Source organism: Condylostylus longicornis, unplaced genomic scaffold, assembly GCF_029603195.1.
Source record: "Condylostylus longicornis isolate FDR11 unplaced genomic scaffold, ASM2960319v2 ptg000040l, whole genome shotgun sequence".
NCBI lineage: Eukaryota > Metazoa > Arthropoda > Insecta > Diptera > Dolichopodidae > Condylostylus > Condylostylus longicornis.
Window position 1 is genome coordinate 7,315,230 of NW_026578009.1, and position 23,491 is coordinate 7,338,720.

General features: G+C 25.1%; 2 protein-coding genes across 3 annotated transcripts; one reads left to right on the top strand and one right to left on the bottom strand.

Moving 5' to 3' along the window:
• Positions 1–10,231: 10,231 nt before the first annotated feature.
• On the top strand, positions 10,232–18,600 carry LOC129609746 (acyl-CoA synthetase short-chain family member 3, mitochondrial). Of its 2 annotated transcripts, none has more exons than XM_055521860.1 (10): positions 10,232–10,348; positions 15,665–15,972; positions 16,043–16,187; positions 16,292–16,621; positions 16,674–16,945; positions 17,068–17,323; positions 17,472–17,617; positions 17,733–17,955; positions 18,026–18,240; positions 18,427–18,600. In XM_055521860.1, the coding sequence occupies exons 1-10, from the start codon at positions 10,291–10,293 to the stop codon at positions 18,490–18,492; spliced, it is 2,019 nt and encodes a 672-aa protein (XP_055377835.1). In that variant the 5' UTR covers positions 10,232–10,290; the 3' UTR covers positions 18,493–18,600. The 2 variants fall into 2 exon arrangements, with proteins under 2 accessions (XP_055377835.1, XP_055377836.1); XM_055521861.1 differs by having other exon boundaries at positions 17,733–17,919.
• A 420-nt stretch (positions 18,601–19,020) lies between these two features.
• LOC129609575 (exosome complex exonuclease RRP44) lies at positions 19,021–22,926 on the bottom strand. Its single transcript, XM_055521571.1, has 8 exons — positions 22,755–22,926; positions 22,372–22,700; positions 21,873–22,305; positions 21,227–21,790; positions 20,446–20,942; positions 19,712–20,380; positions 19,492–19,633; positions 19,021–19,380 (listed from the first exon to the last, which is right to left on the bottom strand). Exons 1-8 carry the CDS (start codon positions 22,818–22,820, stop codon positions 19,069–19,071), a joined length of 3,012 nt encoding a protein of 1,003 aa, XP_055377546.1. The 5' UTR covers positions 22,821–22,926; the 3' UTR covers positions 19,021–19,068.
• Positions 22,927–23,491: the final 565 nt, after the last annotated feature.

Consider the following 23,491-nt stretch of genomic DNA (forward strand, 5'->3'; position numbering starts at 1 on the left):
TCATATTCATATGCATATAGATTGGTGTGTACTTGTGTATATATATGTATTTATGTATATGAACTCGTAATGAGTGGTAAAAAGAAAAATATGGTTAAAAAATATTGTAAGCATAATGTGAAATTTTTTTTTATTTTACATAACAAAATTTTTATTGTAAAAGAAAGTAATTGTTTGTATAGTAATATGTGGTGTTCATTATTTTTGTAATATTAAATTTATATTATTTAAATATTTTTGGAATTTTGAAAGTCGTACATACCAGAAAAAAGTAAATGTAATTAAAACATAATGCTGACGTTTTTAGTTCTTTACTATAATTACTATGGGCACTATAATATTTGTGATTCCTTAAGAGATTAATGGTCAATTCAATAGCTATTTGTGATTTGATATAATGAAATTTTGAAAAATATTTAAAATTAAAATGTAATTGTAATACCGTGTTTTTGAAAAATGGTTTTAATTTATTACAATTGAAGGCTATAATTATTTGATTTTGTGTTACAAAATAAAATTCTTAAATGCGATTATCATTGATTTAATACGAGTATACAAAATTTTTTAAGAATATTTTTAAAGTTTGTATAAAAATTTTTGTTTTATTAAATGGTATATGTACATACATATGTATATAAATTTTAACTAAATTTATAATTTCTTATAATTAGAATTTATGTTGTTTATACTCATACACAGTTTAAAAATAATTTTATTTAAATTAATTAATAAAAGACAGCACTGGTAATGTATAAGGCCGCCACATTAAAAATTAATTAATTTAGTTAATTTATTTGATTAATTTAGTCATTAATTAGGGCAGTGACTAAAATATAATAAAAATATTGTAAATAAATAATCATTATTTATTTGCAAAATTTTCGTTATCAATCATTTATCTTCAGAACAGATCGATTAATTTTTCTGTTTTGATTCAGGAGAACGAATTCAGGAGTACGAATCAAAACAGAAAAATTAATTAAAAAATTTTTCCTTTTCGAACTGGACTCGAACCCACAAACTACCACTTCCTGGGCGGAAAATATTGTATTTATCCAATCCAAAAAAAAACATGAAAGAAGACCAAAACTTTAATTCATAATTTCTAAAAATAGAAAATATTAAAATAACATATAGGATGAAAATAATTATGAATAATATTAATTTGTATTTTTAATTAATGAAATTAATTTTAACACCACATATGTTCTGATGTATTACTCAATTAACATGTTGCAATACTTGATAAAAAAGCAGGGATATTCATTTTTCCTTTTTCTTTTCAAACATAATTTAATTACATCATATAATGAGATGAAAAGGAGTACAATTTGATAAGTATAAAGAATTTCATATAAAATAATTATTATAATCTTATAAATTATCCTTTCATTTGTATACATTGTTATTATTATATTTGTAAATGTTTTGATTGAAATCCTACAATTTCTTACTTTAAGTTATACACTTAATGTAAATAATAAAGATAATTTGGATATTTTGTAGAAAGTAAGTAAAATAAATAAAATTAAGAAAGAATATGTCGTGAATATTATTATGTAAGAAGTAAAAATTTTCTCATATATGCAAGCAAAAGTTTTGAAAGTATAAATTTAATTTGATTTAGAACAGAATTATATTTGAAGAAACCCTGTCCTCGCTAATTGTAGCTCTTATGAATATAGCATACTTTAATTAAAGTTATAATTTTTATAATAAAATTTGAATCTCATTTTTTAAAATTCTTCTATAATTTTAATCTCACCCACCCTAAGCAAAAAAAAATTAAATATTCTAGGAAATGAAAACGCTTGTATTAAAAACGAGTTTGTTTTTTCTCAAATTTTCAAGAAAATTTCATTTATTAAAATTTTTTATCTTAATAATTATTGTCATTCAGACTTAAATCTTCACCCCTAAACCATAAGAGCATAATATATTTTACAATTAAGTCCTTTGTATATTAAAAAATTGCTTTTATATGAGTTTTGAGATCTTGATCTAAAATTTGGAAAAAGTTTCAATCCGCTTTTTTATGCCCTGCATAGCAGATCAAAATTAAAAATTATGGATTTTAGGTGTAAAATACGGAATAGATTTTTTATATGTAGGTATGTCTAATAAGATGTGATATATGGTGGTATATTGTCACATTAATTTCGTTATAAAAAGAATATTTAAAATTTAAAAGCTCTTGCCCTTAAAAATAAAATGAAAATACTTGAGAAATTCATATATGTATATTTCGTTGTCTATATTGGAGCGATTCTCAAACAGGGGATCGCGCGCCAAAAGTTTTATCGGGAACTGTATAAAAATGGTCGCGTGATATTGAAAAATAAAAATTTAATAAGTTTTTTGTTTGTATAATTCGATAAAAAGGAAGAGTAGAAAAGTTGGTTAAGGAGCACGAACAATATAAAAGTCATTATTAAGATTTAAAATTTAAATATAAAATGTAAATGTATTATTAGCATTGTCATAAAATGAATTTGGTTTGTATATAAAAAACATTTTTCTAAATATTAATACAAAAATTTGAAAATCAAACAAGTGCGAGTCACGTTGCCATGGATTTTGAGAAACGCTCGTCTATAACATTTTGAGTATAGTTAGAAAATGATTTTAATAAAAAATTTTTTTAATTGAGGTGTCCGGAAAGGAAATTCGTTTTTACATATATGAAAAATCAAAATGAAAGAGAACTTTCTATATTAAAATAATTTAGAATACAAAACGATGTTTTTTTAAATATATAAGAGAATTCTGTCGGCCTCTTCATCATGCAATATATGTATATACATGTTGAGGTTTAGTTTTCCAAACATTTTAAAGCTTTATCGCATATTTTTTTTCTATAGTAATCTATAGTTTTCCTCGTTCAGTATAAAAAATATTAGTCCAAAATGGCCTAAAATTAAATATAGTATTTTATTGGGTATTGAAAAATCATCCCCCATTTTTATAGAAACAACTTAATTACCTCTCCTTTAGTATAAATATCTTAAATATACTATGGAAATCATATATTAAATAAAATTAAATAAAATTTTTCATCGTAAATTAAGTATAAAAATTTAATAATCGTAATTTGTGCAAGTATTTATAGTCTTAAAAACCAATTTGATGACAATAATCCTATTTCCATGCCTTACCGCAGATATTAAAATGATTTTTTTTTTTCTCTCTTCTATAATAAAAAGTCAAACAAAAGAATATTTCATTAACTTACTATATTGTATTGGTATATATGTATTAAAATATTAATAATTATAAATATGAAAGATACATACATACATATGTATACGAGTATATATTGAAGATATTTATCTCTTGTTTTCACTAAATATGTTCGTGTACCTAGTACACCTATCAAACACAATTAATAATTAGTTTATAGTTTTCCTTATAAATTTAAGCATCCTGTGGATTTTTGTACTTATATATACGTATAAGTATATGTGTACATGTATATCAGAAGTTATTACATATAATTAAATGAAATAGATAAAATTTTTAAATTATATAACAGGAATACAAAAAAAAAGTTTTAATTTAGGTATGTCATACATGTATGTAGGTATACAGGAATAACAAATAAAAATGTGAACTTCATTCTGAAAAAAATCGATGTAAAAAATTAATTAAAAAACAAACATTAATATAGAGCAGTACCTACATCATTTTTATTATTTCTTAATAAAGTTCACTTAAATATTTGTTAAAGAAATAAGTCAAACATAAAAAAAATAATTATTTGAAAATGTTATTAAGAGAGAACAAAATGTCAAATTATTCACAGAAAACAACATAACAACAACAATTATAATTAGCTATTGTGAATAATTTCAAAGTTTTAAATTAGAGAATAATTCTCTTTACTTTTTTCAATTGCGTTGAAAAAAGTAAATTGCACTACATGCACTTCACAAATTTAATAATTTGTGATGTGCATGTAGGGCAATGCAATGACATACATATATACTTAAATAATAAGAGAAAGGAGGCCACGGCTGGTCAATTCCGTGAGGACATAGCACTAAAGCCAACAACAAGGCCCATCGGCAACCATCAATTTAAAAATTATAATACTTACATTACATCCAAAAATTGGATTTTATCTAAAGTTCTAAATGTTTGTGTTTTCGAAAGTACATAAAATACAAAATAAAATTACATTTTGATTTCAAGCCATTGGCTAGCCCTATGAAAAAAACTATTTATTTGAAATGTCTATCTTTTCAGGAATGGAATGGTAGATGCTTCAAACAAATGGTTTTTAGCTAAGCAAAAAAACTTGAGGAAAATTATCAATTTTCTAAAAATTCTTTACAATCCCTATATATTTTGGGAATCCTTGAAATTTTACCCCTATAGTTCTAAATAAAAATTTTATCCATATTTAATGCTCTATATTATGATATAGATATATAGAGATAGATTAAAAATGGGTAAATATATTAAAGCACTACTACGTGAACCACTCTGTAAGATTCATAACTAAGAACTCAAATATATCATACAATTTACATTTATTTAACATGTCCGTATATAAATCGGTAGTTAGAACCAAACACCATGTAATTTGTAATTTTTTTCTTCCTCTCAATATGATTTTTAGTTAATGTTAAAGGAATATATTTTTACGTTAACTAAAATTTACATTACATATATTAAAAATGATTTTTAATCAAATTATTCAAATTCAACTAAACCATTATAATAAATATTTAAATATATAGTTAAAAAAAAAATAAAAAAAAAAATAAGGAAATTAAAAAAAAAATCATTATAAAATTTTAATGGAAAATGCAAATTTTTTCTTGATTGATTAACCCACACAACACACACATATAACTTGTTCACGTAGTAGATTTCTGGGTTGTACTTATTTTGTGTACTAAGTAACTAAAACTTATACTATACATATAGAAATAAAACTTTCTTTTTATTATAGATTATTATATACAATTCATTTATACATTATTTAAAATATAAAAAAAAATATGATAAAGTGATAAATAATTTAGATTACAATTTGATTTAGGAAAATAATTTATAGCATCTTGCCAATCGTAATTAGAATAAAAGACGAATAAAAGACGACTAGTTGAACGTGAATGCTATACAAGTAAATTAATAAGAACGTGAAAGTTACAAGTAAGTTTTATAATTACAGGCGAAAATATTACAGAAGTCGAACAATGAAGACACAATATACGAATAATAATGAAATTGAAATACCAGTACGTATATATTACAAATATTAATAAAATTGAATTGTCACTTTGATCCTATGTTATATTTACATCCAATCCACGAAATATTTGAAATTTTCAAAAAAAAAAATTTCCTTCGCATTTTATAATATGATGTATTGAACGATATCGGAGCACATTAATCGTATATTCAATTGCTCTTTTTGTAAATTTTTAATTACAAAGTATACAAAATATAAAATTATTTCTACTATGCAATACTAAGTGGCATGCATACATATACTTTTTAGATTAAATTCCTCGAATTTTAAAGTACATTACTTAAAGTACTTAAATTACATAACAAATTATTCTTTTCGTATATGAATAATAATTATAGGGCATTACGAATTTAAATGTTCGTTCATAACGCTATGACACATTGATCTAAGATGTATGTTCAAATGATATTTAAGCTATATATTCTTGTTCGATATCAAATTTTGCCTCAGTGGTAAAATATTTCTCTATTCACTAGTACAGACATAAAACACAAAAATGAATAAATTCCAAAATAATATAGATCCCTATGGTAGAATGATTTCTAATATCATTGTCTTCTATTGGAATCACCTGTTATATTGGAGTCATCTGTTCTTAGCTTTAAACATATTGTTGAAAAGATGTATTACCGACTGCATTGCATACAATAACGCAGATTATGTGATGGCACCAAATACCGTATGTCAAGTTTTTGGTGGAAACACACTTCTTTATAATGGAGAAGCGTAAATAAACTATTTTTTGGAGAGATATCGGCCTGTCGGTCAGTTTTTTTTTGTGCAGATCAATATTTCAAGTGCGACTGAACCGATTTTCATCAAAAATTAATCCTAAGCTTACTTCGAGGATTTGATCGACGACTGAATCTCTGCTACTGCGGTTGAATTTACATTTTTTATCATTTGTAAGAAAATATTCAACAGATTAACCTGAACATTTATATAAATGCTTAGTCAACTAACTAAGTTGAGAAGTCAACTATATTTTTGTGAATATAGGGTGTCAACAACTTGTGTTTTCCTACGGGCCAAATTTATATTTTTTCCATATAAGCGAAGAAATAATTGAACCAATTTTTTTTTTTTGAAATTAATTTTTTAAATTTAGGGTGTTATATATTAACATCATGGCTTGAAAATTGAACATTCAATGGGGGCCGATTTTATATTTTGTACCATTTTTAAGCAACTAATTAACGGATTTTCTTGAAATTTAATATTTGAGTTCAGTTTACTTCTGGAACTAACTGATAAACTTTTCAGGGAATTCAAAAAATTAAAATTTACGTTTTCTATTTGAAAGAAGTATTTAATTCAAGGTCATTTTCACAATTATATACCACATGTTCTCTAAAATAGACAATGCCTTGCGCTCGGTTATTTGCTGGCCACATACCACTTATTAATGTTATGGAGAGTTTCCCTATTTTTTCTTATATAGAACTTATTAAATTTTAAATGTAAAACTTACTTAGATGCATATATGAGGTAAAATTTTTTACTCTTTTATTTTTTTAAGAAATACATCGATTTAAGTATTTGTGCTTTTCTTTTAATTTCATTAAATAACTTTAAATGCTATATTCAATCTTCAATTAAAGAAAAGTCTCATTATTTGTTATTATATGTGTGTGCGTGTATATGTAGATCATCCATTATTTTAAATCCTTAAAATACGCACCTACGCTTTATTTAAATTTAGAGTTAATAAGCAAAAAAAAATATATGTACATATACATATATATATAAACGAAAACTATAAAAAATTTTTCAGACTCTTTATAATCCAATCCAATTCTTCTTCATTTACCAGAAAAATTTCCATCGAGTGTTTGTTGCTTGTTTCTTTCAAAAATGCGTATATATTTGTTAAGAATCGTAATTTTTAGTTTTGTTTTTTTCGCTCTATTATAAGGATTTTTACTACATCTAAATAAAATAATGAAATTCTAAAGAAGATTCAATAATCGTAATAAATTTTTTGAATTTTCTTTATTTTTAGAAGAATTACCAATATATTTTCATTTCCTTTTGCAATTTATTTTTATATTATACCTACAAATACTATACAAAATAATTTAAATTTGTAGTAGTGATTTAACACCTGAAAGGTATAACTATAATTGTATACGTCATTGAAATGTCATTGATATACGATAATTTTCAATTCAATGAGTGTTTTTTTTTTCCAAAATAACCTTAAATCATTCATTTTTACTTTATACAAATAAATAACTTTTTTTTGATTTTATCATCTTAAAAGAAGAGTAAATAATGTCCTTTATTGGATTAAAAATTTACGAAATATAAATTCAAGCAAACCATAAATTTGATTTGTAAGCTGCTACTTCTGCTTTGAACGAGTACAAATATTTTTTCTTTCAAAATCAATCCTTGAATTATTCTAATTTCACACATACATATGTAATATCGAAATTATTTATGCTATTAAAAATTATTGCATACTTTTCGGGGCAAAAAAAACAAAATGTAGAAAAAGCATTAATAAAATATCATCGAATTTGGAGATTAATTAGGTGAGTTAAGATAAAAGGAGGGAACGAAGTAGAAAAAACGAAATAAATTAGTTGTTCTAGAAGCTGCTACAAAATTTCAGATTCTTACAACTTATACAGCCTAACAGAAAAACAAAATCAAAAAATTTTACAAGAATAAACAAATTTGAGATAACGCTTAATTTCAACCGTCATTTCGTCGTTACAATGCTTGACTATCCTGTTTTACAGTAGAACAACAAAAACCAATATTTATCTGCCGAATTTGAAAAATGTTTACGATTTCGCTATAAAAAATTATCAAAAATTGGAAATTCAGGTATTTTAGAGAATTGCTTGCTAACCTAATAAATCTAATAATTGTATCTAATTGTTAATACAAAAAAAAATTATTTCTTTATGTAATTCAAAATTGGGGAAACGTTAATTCTAAATAATAATAAAAATATCCATAATCATTCACAATATATATAAAATTTTGGATACCTAATTGTAATTCATAAGCCCTAGTTTAATGTAAATAAATTAATATAATTAAAAGTTGCCTAAAAAGTTTTAATTATTCGTCTAACAATTCCATTTGAATTTAATTACTTAAATGAATAATTTAAGAATGAAAAATTTCGTACAATTAAATTTAGTTACAACAAAAATTTTTAATATTTATTAAATTTTACTATAAGCTTTCATAAATTGTTATACTTGTATATAATTGACCATAATCAGTTCTGTTAGTTTCACTATTATTTTTTAATAAAAACATAATGTTACAATTAAACATGCAACAAAAATGAAAAACTGGTAAGCAGTGCATATTATAGGGATTATTTTTTTTATTATAGAGATTGTTAGCTATAATGTCATTTATGAACCATTGTATACTAAAAGAATATTGCGACATGAGGTCGAAATATCTACTGTGAGGAAATTGAATAAAACGCTTATGTAAGTATTATTTTCTTAAAATAATTGTTTCTTATGTACTTGTCATTCAATACAAATTAATATTTTTTCTATATACAGTGAAAAATAAGCTAAAAAAATTAATTGTCTTAACTTTTATAACAATTTGGTTTCAGGTGACTATTAAATTTAAATATTTAATCAAATCTCAACCAGTGCATATATGTATATTCAAATATTATAAAATGTTTTAAATATTTACTAGTTATTTTTTATAGCGATTTCCTACAAAATGAAAACTAATAATGGCTACTATTTTCAAATTGTCCGTCAAAATTTCAAATTGTCCGTCTAATTACAAAACTTTTAAGTTATCGAAAGGTGAAATTACATATATATACAAAATGTTTTTTTCGATAAATCAGTTTTGCAGAAGGAAATTTCGATTTAGTTAATTCCATCCCTAAAACTTATAACACTTTAAAATCCTAAAAATGTCATTTTTTGATTTCCTGATGCAAAATTTTAGTTTTCAGTTTTTTATTGGTTTCGAAACTGTTCAATTAAAAAATATAATTATTTATATTAATCCATTTAATAGTATAGTGTAATTGGAAGAGGTAGTAGCATTTAATAATTCAATTAAAAGCAAAATGAATATAATTTTTGACAACAGGAAAATTATTTGAAAGTTTACTGCTTTACGTGATATTAAGACTATGTCATATATATGGAATGTATTTATATATATTATTAGTATAAATTATTTAACTCAAATTACAAAATATTTATATATTATTGTATTTGGGCAATAATAATTTCGGTTCAACAATATAAAATTCTTTCAGTTTAGACTTTAAAATTTTTAAATAAACTTATTTTAAATACAATATTAAAATAAATGAAATCATAAATAAATTAAAAGTTTTTTTCTATTTGTACATATATGCATATATATATATATATATAAATAAAATTAAATTAAAATAATTTAAAATAAATACCTATATACAAAAATTTTTTTTTGTTTTAACACGAATAAATAATTTACATTTATTTAATTTATATATATATATACATATGTACATTAAAAATTAAATGACAGGAAGTATGAACTGTTCAATATCGAAAGTCAATTTAGTTTCTATTTTATATTTATTGGTTTCACTCCTTAAAACCGGATTAAATTCTATATTGATTTAATTGAATAAAACTTAAATTTAAAAATTTTCTTAAAATTTAATATTTTAAATAACCTTATTATTTTATATACATTTTTGATTATAATATCATAATCAAAAAAAAACAATAAAATTTTCTGAAAATTATTAAAATTAAATATTAAATAATATTTTAGATATATATATATTTTTTATTAAATACATATGAATTAAAATAAAAAAAATTTTTAAAAAATTAATAGTGTAAAAATTCTACTATATAAATAAACATAATTAATTTAAATATAAAAGAAAAAGAAAGTGAAATTATTAAAATTAACAAAATAAAAATTGAAATACAAGAAATTATTCAAAATATTCTATAATATTTACTTACTATATACATAATTATTATATATATTTGAATATAATATATTTAAAAAAAAAAATTATGGCTGGAGGACATAATAGTCGCTTTAATGTATGCAATTCAAATATGAAATACAATTGTAAGTTATAAATAATTTTAAGCTATTTAATTATTATAAATGAATATCCAGAATATTTCTACCAATAATTTTTCGAATATAAAACGTAAAGAATATTAAATTTTTGCTTTTAATTGAATGTAAATAATTGAATGTGTTTATATTATTCGAATAAATCATATTTTAACAATTAATTTATTATTATTTATGACCAACAAGCAATATACTGTTACTTACATTGAAAAAAAAAAAATATTTACTAGAAATATTTTATAAAAAATAGCATCATGTTCTATATATAAGAATTTTAAATATTATACCTAAAATGCTTTTATATCTTCGTACTTATCAGATTAAAGTTTTTTAATCGAAAATTTTCGTATTTCAAAAAATATAAATTTTCATAAAAATATATAAAATTCAAATCGGTTCAAATATTAATTACTCTGTTTTTGGTTACATAAACAAAGCCAATTTTCTATCATCAAATTGAATTTCATATATCCCGTCAATAAATAAAAAAAAAATAATTATGAAAAAGTACAAACATTTAAAATAAATGAAATATAATATTTTTTTTACTATATAAACTCTTATTAGGATGATTAGGATAGAAAGTGATCTAAGTCCATTTTAAAGAAAAAATTAGATATTACTCCGTTTGAGTTTAAAGTAATCAAGAATTTGGTTAATTGGTTACTTGCTTCTTAAAATATTTATTTTCCTATTCAACAATATAAGTTTCAATTTCAACTATTGATATTGTCATTGCATTTTGGATATAAAAGAGTTTTGAAATTGCAAATGGACTTTAAGTCACTTTCAAAATAAACAATCCTAAACAAGAGCAATCATAATAAGAGCATAGAAAGAATAAGAGTTTATAATAAGTAAAAACGTTTCAATCGGTATAAACCGATTAAATAATAACAATTTGAGTTTAAAAACCGATTGAACTTTGACAATCTGAGTTTAAAAATTTATTTTTGAAATATTTAGAAATAACTATATTACTTGAACCTGTTAAGAAATTCCACCAAAACTTCAAAAATATATTTGACCTGAAATTGGACACACAACTGCCATGAATCTAGCCTTAATATTTTTCCAAATATTTAAAATTAACTTTCGGAGTTGTATGGCAGTTACGCGAACCAGTGGAACGGTGCCATATTAAAATTTTCAGAATATTATGTAGAACATAATTGGACACATCTTAACAAAATTAAATGTTAATACCTCTATTAGTTTTTGAAATATTTGAAAAAGTTCTTTGAGTTGTACCCAAACCCGTTCTCCAAATTGCATTCACGAAGTGCAGATTATGAAAAGAATGAAGGTTTATAGAAAAAGAAAAACAATATTGCGTTAAATGGCCATAGAGCAACTTTTTTAAACTTAAAAAATAAAGATTTTGGTTAGAGTTTAATTCATAAATATATATAAATAAATTTAATTCTACATACACACTATACGAATACACTAAAAAATTATTATTTATACCGATTTTACACAATTTAATTATTAAAAATTAAAATTGCTCATATAATTTTTTTAAATATCATTATTTGCATTAAACAAAAAAATTTCATTTAAAGTCATTTGATATTTTCGTGTATTCAGTTAACAAAATATTTATATATGTACATATATATAGAGTATATATGGAGTATATATACCTCAACGAAAAGCTTCAAGGTATACAATATTTACAATTTGTTTATTATTGTTTTTAAATAATCATATGTTGTCATTATTAAAACAATATATTAATAATATTAATATGACAATTAAAAAATAATAATAAAATTAAAATGACGAGATCGCGCATTATAATGTAAATGTGACCCATATATATCGTACATAATAGAACGTATATACATATATATAATATGAATGACTTGTATATACAAATTATATACTATTTTTATAAATTTTTATTTTACATTTTACACCAATACAATGCACTTTACAATTTAAAATGAAAATAATAAAATATAAATTTTTTTTTTCTATAAAATTAGAGTGTTTAACAATAACATAATCTTCATACTAAATTCAATAAAAATGTTTGTAAATATAATACAAAATTATATAAGTAAAAATATAAAAGTTTTGCAAATAGTTTTGCAATTTTGAAATTTGTACTTTTTTGACAATCAAATTAATTTTGCTTAATCATTGTTGAATGTTTTCAGAATTTTGCATATATTTAAAACTTCTTCACTTAAATCCGTTGCTTGTTTCCTATTGATTGCAGCTATTGATTAATCAATAGTTGTGAATATAAATTTTCTATTTTAAAAATCGGTGTAATAAATTAAATTTTAAATAAATTTTAATTTTTTTTTTTTGGGTTTTTGTAAAACGTTGCACCTATATGTTCTCAATTACATTGTCGAAATATCGAACTTATAAGCAAACGCGTAACTTCAAGTAAATTGAATTATAACACCAGTAATAAAGATTATTAATATAATTTCGTAATAAACAATAATGGCAATGCTTGAACGAATTTTTTTTTAATTTTATTTGGAATACATTTTATAAGCAATATTTAAATAATGAAACTTTTCTTTTGAATTTATCAAGTGAATAAAATAAGTTTGTCATGAACATACGAATATAAATACGAATATATCGTATTTATTTGTGTTCTCCAATTACATAATGGGTTATTGATTAAATATTAGTAATATAAATCAAAAAATTCACAATGTTTTCAATTTATTTTAAAGAAATATTAAATTGCAATAACAGTTGGAAAATAATATGCAAAATATATGTAGTATTCATGTAAAATATAGTTAAAGCCGCGAATATTTGTAGTTTAGTTAAAGTAGTAAATTTGTAGTTTATGTGTGCTTGAAAGGAAGGCGCAAGCAATGAAACATAAATATGTAAATTATATTCATATACATTTATCTATATTTAATACAATAAATATATATTTAAATCTATGAAAGAAAATAATTTATTTACTTTAAAAGTTATTTTGAAAAACTAAGAAATTTAAGACCAAATTAAAATTTGTTATGTAATATGCATATACACGTATTGGTCAAAATAATTTATAAGTACTGTACTTAATATTGTTTCATTTATAAAATAATATTATATAATTGATCAAAATGAAATATAAAAACTATATTATTAATTTTCATTTTACACTTGATTTAAATCAAAATTAAGGTTTTTTCAATTTAAAACATTAATTAAATAAAGTTGAATCAAACCAACAGTTTGTAAAGAAGAACTTTTCCCTTAAAGAAATGAAAATACTGTTTTTAAATAAATTCGATCTTCTACAATAATATTATTTCAATAAATTACTTTTATTCATGTACCAAAATATTTCCAATTTATTGCATATAATTAGGATGACCAAAAGAGAAATATTGAAAGAAGTGTTAACATAATGATTTAACTGAAATAGTTATGTAAATGAGTTAAGATAAATAATTATACTTTTTGATATTTACTGTTACCTTTTCGATTTTATAGAAATTTTGGAAGAGCGTGTTGTTTCAGAAATATAAGGCGCTGAATTTTACAAAATTGTAGAGTCGATTTTATAGGGGTTGAGCTGGAAAACATTTTCTTCTAATGAATTAAATAATTAATTAGTGTCCAAAAAAGATTTCTTAAAATTAAGATTTCTGTTTAGGAGAACAACGATATCAAAAATTTGAAACAAATGTAATTTAGGAAATGTTTTATTTTACCACCCATTTTGTATTTAATTGGGCTGTACTGGTATAAACTGGAGGCTGTAGTAAAGTTTAAAAAAATCTTTCGTGGTTTCGGTTCAATGAATAGTCAAAAATGACATTTTAATGACTTTGATTTGAAAACTTTTAGAGGTAGGGAAGATAGTAAAAATTTTCTTCTACAAGAATATTTTTTTATATATCAAAAAATTTAGAAAGCTTATAAACAGGCAAACGGACAGACGGATGGAAATAAACTAATAGATAAGCATTTTTTCCAATTTGTTTTGGATATTTTTTTTTCTGTTGAAACTATCTACATAAATAATTGATTATTTTTTTTTTTAAGTTAAATTTTTAAACAAGCGCTTATTTAATTAAATTTATTCATGCATATTATATACATATTACGCTATATAAATGTATGCAATTAAATTAAATGGAAATTTCTTAAGTCATAATTAAATTCCTTAAGTCATACTGTTTCTTATATTCTAAAATTAATGTGTTTTAAACATCAAATGTTTAAAATAATTGTATACGCGTGCGAATAAAAGTCCGTATGAATGTCTAATTAAACACATAATTATTATTCTTATATTTTGTTCTATAAAATATTTTTATATGTGGCAAAATGCACATATTAGCTACTTAGTTTAATTTATGAATTATTTATTCTACACATTGTAATAAATTTTTTTTTTTGTTTGTTTTAAATATTTTTATTCGGAGCTTAGATTTGTTTCTTTATATTTTAAATTCAAGTATGTATGCATGTTTATATGTACCTATATGCATATACATATTATGTTTAGGTTTACTTTACATTATTTATATATATATGTATATATATATTAAACATTTTAATAACCTTTCGAACTTTTATAATGACAAAAAAATTATTATAATTATGCTTAATTTACATATTATACAAAATTCATTTTAAGGTTAATATATAAATCGATGCAAAGTACTTTTTGTTTTTCTTGAATTCATCAACAGGTGTTAAGATAGCACACTTAGCACCTGTTGTGTATAGTATACATAGAGGTATATACTTAGATAATACTATAATAATCATGTTAAAGTATTTTCTATTTAATTAATCATAAGTGAAGCAATTCGGAGTTTATCTAACCAATTGTAGTTTGTAAAGTAGTCCTTTTGTTATTTGAGAAAAAAACGAACACTTTAATAATTTTTATTGAATTTATAACCAAATTTTATTGCATAAAACTTAATTTTCAATGAGGATATTCAATTTTCTGTTAACGCACTTCATTAGAAATTTAATAGACCTGGAAAGTTGCATAAATAGCTGATCGAAAGATTAAAATTCACAAAATTTTGATATTAGAAAAAATTAAATTACAAAACTATAAATAAAATTTCTGCATATTTTCTCCTGTTTTTCAATATATATAATAAACCAATAATTTTTTCGGTTAGGCAGCTAATTTGGCTCCTTATTTGAAGAGTTGCACAACTTTTGATTCTTATTTAAAAACTTTTAAGCCACAGAATTGTTTGTAAATTTTTAAAAATTAAATATTTCCGTACATTTACATAGCTGATTAAGTTTGCATATATAGCGAAAGGTTAAAGATAAATTTTTTTTTATGTTAAGGTGCTACACAACCTCCAAATATAGATAACCCAACTTATTTAGACGCCTATCGTCGATCAATTGAAACACCAGAAGATTTTTGGGGTGAAGTTGGACAATCACTTGATTGGTATAAAACATGGGAAAAAGTTTTAGATAACTCAATGGAACCATTTACAAAATGGTATGTTGGCGGCTATCTAAATGCTTGTTATAATACAATAGATAGGCATATTTTAAATGGCAAAGGAGACAAAGTAGCTTTAATTCATGATAGTCCATTGACAAATACTATAAGACACGTTACTTATAATGAACTTTATGAAACTGTAAGTATAACAAAATTTTCTATTAAGTAAATTATTATTTTTTTTTAATATTCTATTATTTTCTCTTAAGACTTCACGGTTAGCTGGTGGCTTAAGGCAACTTGGTGTTGAAAAAGGTGATCGCGTTATAATTTATATGCCTTTAATACCGGAAGCAGTTATGGCAGTACTAGCAACAGCACGTCTTGGTGGAATTCATTCTGTTGTTTTTGGAGGTGCATATACATATACATACATATACATATGTATATGGACGTTGATTATTTACATGTTTTAAAGCATAAATAGTTTTGTTTAATTTTTTATTAATAATTCAAAGGTTTTGCTGCTAGTGAACTATGTACACGTATTGAACATGCCAAACCGAAAGTTGTAATTGCTGCCACTTGTGGTGTAGAACCAAATAAAGTTGTCAAATACTTAGATATGTTGCATAGTGCTATTGCAATGTCTACATGGAAACCAGTATGTAGAGTTATTTTTGAACGGAACAATGTTTTAAGTGTAAGCTTAGATTGTAAAAAAGACGTTTCATGGAATACCGTATTGCAATTAGGAAGTTTAGCAGAGAGATGTGAATGTGTTCCAGTTGAAGCAAATGATCCGTTATACATTTTGTATACATCTGGTACGACTGACAAACCTAAAGGTAAAATTTTATATTATTAAGAAACATACATTTTTAAAAATGTAATATAAAGGTGTTCAGAGACCAATTGGCGGTCATCTTGCTGTATTATCTTATTCTATGAAAATGATTTATGGTATTACAAGTAATGATGTGTGGTGGACAGCCTCAGATTTGGGATGGGTAGTTGGTCTTTCATATATTTGTTATGCACCTTTACTTATTGGAGCAACATCTGTAATGTATGAAGGAAAACCAGACAGAACACCAGATCCAGGACAATATTTTAGAATAATTGATCAACATAAGGTTTCAGCTGCATTTTCAGTACCAACAGCTTTTCGTGTAAGTCATGTCCTCAATTTAAATTATCCCAATGCACATGCATACATTATACATACTTTAAGTTAATTTATTCCTGCCAAATATTTACGAAAACATTTTTCCTTTCCCGATTTTTTCATTAGGTTATAAGGCGAGTAGACCCAGAAGTTAAATATGGCAAAAAATATTGTTTAGATTCATTGCGAACGATTTTTATTGCGGGTGAACAATGCGATATTGAAACGAAAAATTGGATTGAAAGAACATTTAAAGTTCCTGCTTTAAATAATTGGTGGCAAACGGAAACTGGCTCTGCAATAACAGCGAGTTGCGTTGGTTTTGGACATAGCATGTATCCACCAAAATACACAACCGGCTTACCTTTTATGGGATATCAAAGTAATACAAACAAATGCATACATATATAAAGATATGGAACATAATAATAAACAAATAGCTATATATATTTAGGTTTAAATAGAAATTTTGCTTTGAAAACAAGTGTAAATGCAAACATATAATTAGTATGTTCATTATTACGTTTCAGTTGAAGTTTTCAATCAAGATGGTATGCAAACTGAATCTGCAGAATTAGGAAGAATTGTTATTAAATTACCATTACCACCTGGTAACATGTCAACACTTTATAAAAACGATGAACTTTTCAAGCAAATTTATTTCCAAAAGTTTCCTGTAAGTGCATAAGTACATACATACATAACTTCAAATAAATGTAGAAATTGTAGCAATGCTTATGTTCATACATACATGTTTACACAACCAATAACCTAGTTTTTTAATTATTAAGGGTTACTATGATACCATGGATGCTGGATATAAGGACCAAAATGGTTATGTTTACATTGTTGCTAGAGATGATGATGTGATTAATGTAGCTGGACATAGAATTGCAACTTCAAGCTTGGAAGATGCAGTTTTGCGTCATCATGATATCGCAGATGCGGCAGTATTTGGGGTACCTGAACCTACGAAAGGTCAGGTTCCCTTATGTTTATTTGTTGTTAAAGAAGGTTACATTAAATCATATTCTAAAGTAGAAGTTCGTACAAATTTTCTAACTTTAATTATTTATGTGTTTAGGAACAAAAAAAGAAGCTACAAAAATTTCATCAGAAATCATCAAAATAATACGTGATGTAATTGGGCCAATCGCATCTTTTCGTTTGGCTGCTAAAGTTGAAGGTTTACCCAGAACTAGATCAGGTAAAACAATGCGCAAAGCCATGGCCGATTTCGCCAAAAATGAAGAAGTTACTTTGCCAGCTACAATAGAAGACCCTACCGTATTTTCAGATGTATGTATGTTTTGATTTGCTGCTTATAATTTGTTAAATTTTAGCATATAAGTATACATGTATAGGTTTATTAGTCAATTTAATTACCAAACCTACGATTGAAGAAGCCAAATTTACAATGTTCTTATTACCTTTAATGACTTTTTTTTTTAATTTCTATTTAATTAAATTTGATTTAATTTGCAGATAAGAAGAGCTCTTCAAGAATTAGGGTATGCTATGACGGCTCCAAATCCAATATTAGCTGAATGATTTACTTATAATTCTGCACTTTTATTTTTTAGATTAAATTTTAAGAAATTATATTTAAATTATTTTAGTATTCAGATGAAATAGAAATAAACATGTTACTATTATTTACCAAAATATGTGTACATATATAAATTTTATCATAATTTAAATTCAAGTGCAATTAAGAAAGGCAAATCAAATACATTCTTTGAATTAAACGATGATGCACCTTCTACAGTTTTTGATAAAAAGAAGTCTTGAGCTTGGAATAAAGTCAAACCGTCTTGAGTTTTTTCAAAACTATAAATTTGACAATTTACTTATAAGTGAAAAAAAATTTATTGCCTCCGAGAAGAACCACACTCCTATTTAGCGATAAATTGTATATATTCTAATTGGAGTTCTAAAAGTATGAACCAAACACACAATTAATTATCCATCTATAAGATGGCAATTATCTGGCTTCTATCTTTCAATTTTTTGGTTAAATATTGAATTTTTAAAGGATCAATGTGAAAAAAATATTAGTTTTTAATTATGAAAAATTTTTATATTTATTTAAAAATTTTAAATTAATCAATTCATTTCAATAATATTTCATTTCCCTTTTTTACTCTTTTTACGAGGCTCTTCATTTTCTCCTGTTTGCATTGCTACTAGTTTTGACATTTTCTTCCTCTTGGTGACATCTTGTTTTTGAGTTTTTTCTGTGGATACATTTGCTTCAATTGGTAATTCCCCTTCGGGCATTACACTATCTATTGGGACGGTACTGAAACCTTCAATGTATGGTTTAACTAATTGAAAAACTAATTTTTCGTGTTGAACATTTGACGAATCTAAACTCAACCTAACAGTAACTGGATCGAAGGAGTGGAAAGTAACATTTCCACATGTTTGCGTGTGTTCCTTAAATTGCAAATATTAAAAAATGTACACGTATAACTAGAAACTATTCTAATTCATGTGTAAGAACTAGAGAAAAAAATAAATTCGTGTTCAATTTAACTAAGCACTTACTTCTTCATTATAAACAAACAAAGCCTTCACTTCGTTTAAAGATCCCTTTTCTTGACTTGGTTTATTTAAATAAATCGTTCCTTCCAACCCAAATTTCGGTATAAGAATTTGTAAAGCATTTTTACGTACAAATAAAACATACCTAAATTGATAAAAAGAGTATAATAAAATGATAATTAATAGCGACAAATTGAAAATTAAATCAAAAAATTTTACTCACCCTTCCTCTTCCTGTGTTTTTCCACGAAAGAAGAGATGTGTATTTAAGGCAACAGAAGCACGACCTGCATATTGTGCCATACGATGTCTATAATTCAAATTTTGACACAAGTTCGCATTTTGTTTTTTATCTAATAATTCTGCATATGTGCTATCAGCTCCGATTGATGCTGCCAACAAACGGTGCACAATTATATCAGCATATCTTCTAATTGGAGATGTAAAGTGTGTATATATTGGAGTAGCTAAGCCATAATGGAAAAATTCTTCTCTTTGAATCGTACCACTTATAAAATATAGCGCTTGCATCATACATCGTGTTGCCAGAATTCTCAACATTGTGTTGAAATAGGGGTTATCTTCTTTTACGGCCAAGTCTAAGGAATTTGCTAAAGCTTTACCAGATTCCGTATGAATTTCAAATCCTTGATTACGTCCTGCTTTAATAAGTGGATCAAAATTACTTTGAGATGGACGTGGATGACGTCTTAGCATAGCACACTCCGGAAATTCTCTTTCTATATGTTCCGCCACCGTTACATTTGCTAGTAACATAAATTCTTCTACCATAGAATTTGTTTCCCGTATCTGTTTTGCTTCCACATCAATTGGATCATGTGTTTCACTGTCTACTTGAAATCGAATTTCCGGCGATGCAAGTACTAAAGCACTGTTGATCAAAACATTTGGTGAATACAGAAAGATAATTAAATATTTATTTTGTTGATTTATTACCCGTTATCTAGTCTCTTCTTTTTCAGTATTTTTGCCAACTTGTTAAGATTACGCAAAGATTTGGCAATGTCGTCATTTTGATTTTTATCATCTATAATTATTTGGGCTTGCTCATATGTCATTGCTGCCTTAGATTTAATGACACTTTTATGATATCTTTTTGATATGATATTTGCATCGCCATCTATTTCCCAAATACAGGAAAATGCAAAACGTTCAACATTTCCGCGTAAGGAACAAAGATTTGAACTAAGTAAATCCGGAACCATATCTATCCTTTTGCCCACCAAATAAACAGTTGTACCTCGTAGAGCTGCTTCTCGGTCCAAAGCGTTACCTGGTCTAATAAAGTGGCTTACGTCGGCTATATGAACTCCAACTTCATAAAGATTTGGTGAAATTTCACGACAATGTAATGCATCATCAATATCAGTACATCCAGGTGGATCAACAGAACATATATAAAGGTCACGTAAGTCAACACGTTTTGCATAATCCTAAAATTATCCGAAATACAGAATTAAATATAATACTTTAAAAAGTTCTTTAGGATATGAAAAAAATTTGTTTTTTAATAAATTTCTGGGAAGCAAAAGTAAGATAAAGTACGGTGAATAAGATCATATTTCAACTTAATTAATAGCAATTGGGTTTGAAGTTGAATTAAGATTCATAATGTTTTTCTGGGAAAATATATTAGTTTTTCCAATGTGAAAAACCCGAACAACTTAAATTTAATTCTTAAAATTTCTAAGTTTTTATTAAATTTCTTTTATCTTACTTCTTCGGTTATAGTCCACGGTAACTGAGGTAAAAAACTTAAAACTTCATCCGAAAATTTACTATGTGGTACATCATGTTCTAAAAGTACGACCTCATTTTCAGTTTCAATGTCGCCTAATGGACCTAATGATCTGACAAAGTGCCCATGCGGGTATCGTGAGTGTCGTGGCCAAGAGTCTACAGCTACTATTATTCTTTGCATTAGCAAGTTGTGAGCTTGCCGTGTCTCAACGCGCACTTTAGGAATTTTCCTGTCAGCTGGTACAAAAATATGTTTTGTTGAACCTTCGATTGGATTGCTCTGAAGAATTCCACAATATTGCCTCCACTTTCGACGAATAATACCAACTATACGACCTGTAGGTGATTTTTCAATTGCGATTTTTTTGGAAGGCGAATCAATAATATTTTCTTCTTCCTCTAAAATATCGCCAGGATCGTTTTCATCTTCCTGAAGTACAATTTCACTTGGTGCAGACCACTCGTCTTCGGGTAATATTTCAATAGCAACTGTGTCACCATCAATAGCGCGATTCAAATTTTCTCTGCCTTGTATGAGCACCTTATATTTAAAAAAAGATTAATTGAAAAATTTTCAATTAAGTACGTTTCTGATTAAAAAATAATTGATATAAAAATTTTACCGGCTTTTCAAATTTTTCAACCATTACATGTCCTTCTAGATAATTTTCTCTGGAAGCCATAAAAGCTCCTTGTAAAAATTTTGAATTTTTTATACCATTGTGGATTTGCATAACAGTCAAATGAGGTGGAAAAAGCGATTTCTTACTGCTCTCAAATTCATAATTTTTTTTTGATATTTTATCCAGGAGATTTGGATGTTCTGTCAGCGATTGCACATACTCCTCGACGGAAGCAACTAAAATACCTTCTTCTACAGCTTTTCGACGATTATCAGCGTCATCAGTTAAGAGAACAACTCTGGTTACTTTTTTAGTTTCTTCATGACTTTGGCATTCTTTTAAGTGATTATCATACCACTTAGTAGCAATTCTAATAGCTCTATCATTTCGGTCATTAGTAGTTTCACCTTTCTTTCTTTCAACATACGTATCTCTACGTTAAAAAAAGACATTAAAGTTATACAAGTTTATATGTAAATATATGCATTTGAAAACTTACTTGTGGTGTTCATTTACAAACACATAAAAATTTCTAGAGTCGAAATTAATAATGTCACGAAACCGTTTGTATATAGCACTGCTTTTATTCTTCACTTCATCTAAAACAGTTGTCAGGATAATTACATTGCAGATGATATTTTCTTCAAAAACATCAATTTGATCAATAACTACGTTAGTGTCCAAAACCAAATAATGCGGAAATGGAAATAATGTACTTTGGATGTTTGGATCCTTTGATAACTTTCTTTCACTTGCTAGTTCGAAACAAATTTTGCATAACTTCGAACCGCAACTCAAGTCGTCACGCAAATAATGCTCTCGAACTACCTTTAATTTCGATTGATTAGTTTTTTGTTTAAATAGTAATTATACCTATCATGCCTTCAATATGCTGCCGCGTTTTGTTTTCCGGAGAAATTGTCGGGTAGTTTGATGACTTGTGTGCATTTTAATTTTTTACAAATAAATTAAAACAAAAATGTATGGTATTTTTTCCACAATAACATTTGATCCGGCTTTTTAATTGAATAGGAACTGTTGACTTTGATTATGCAGAAACGTGTGCATTGTGCTGGGCTAATCTGCAAAATGTCAAAAATAAAAAAACGCTTAGTGCAAAATGTAGTAGATTATTAAAATCAAGTGATTTGAAAGAGGTTGAATGAAAGATGATAAAGATGGGTTTACATATACGATAAAATCTTAGATTTAATCTACGATAAAACATATGATTATATTTACATAACGACGACTTTAGGTTAAAATAATTTGCTACGAAAATTGTAACCAAAATAAAAATAAATTTATCGCTGTTTAAAAGTTTCACAAAAAAGTAATTATCGGCATTTTACATTTAAAAAATCTGACAGTAAATCTGATATGATTTTCATTATACTCCAATTTAGTTGTAGATCAATTTCCGGTTAAAAATGATTCATTGGAAAATCGACTCGGTTGAATTAAAAAAAATAATTTTTGACTGAAAGCTGAAGCGAATATACTCAGATACATATGTGCAAATATTTGAAAAGTTTAACAAGTTTTGTTTAATAAAAAAAAATGAGATAAGTCAGATTTTCAGAATAAGTAGAAAACGATATTTTTGTACAACGTTTTTG

Excerpts from the sequence above, each read along its gene's own strand:
- LOC129609575 (XM_055521571.1), bottom strand. The coding sequence starts at position 22,820 with ATGCACACAAGTCATCAAACTACCCGACAATTTCTCCGGAAAACAAAA. Across the intron at positions 22,306-22,371 it reads TTTGTAAATGAACACCACAA|AGATACGTATGTTGAAAGAA; the intron begins GTAAGTTTTCAA and ends TTTTTAACGTAG. Across the intron at positions 20,381-20,445 it reads AAGAAGAGACTAGATAACGG|TGCTTTAGTACTTGCATCGC; the intron begins GTAATAAATCAA and ends TTTGATCAACAG.
- LOC129609746 (XM_055521860.1), top strand. The coding sequence starts at position 10,291 with ATGGCTGGAGGACATAATAGTCGCTTTAATGTATGCAATTCAAATATG. Across the intron at positions 16,622-16,673 it reads TACGACTGACAAACCTAAAG|GTGTTCAGAGACCAATTGGC; the intron begins GTAAAATTTTAT and ends TGTAATATAAAG. Across the intron at positions 18,241-18,426 it reads ACCCTACCGTATTTTCAGAT|ATAAGAAGAGCTCTTCAAGA; the intron begins GTATGTATGTTT and ends TTTAATTTGCAG.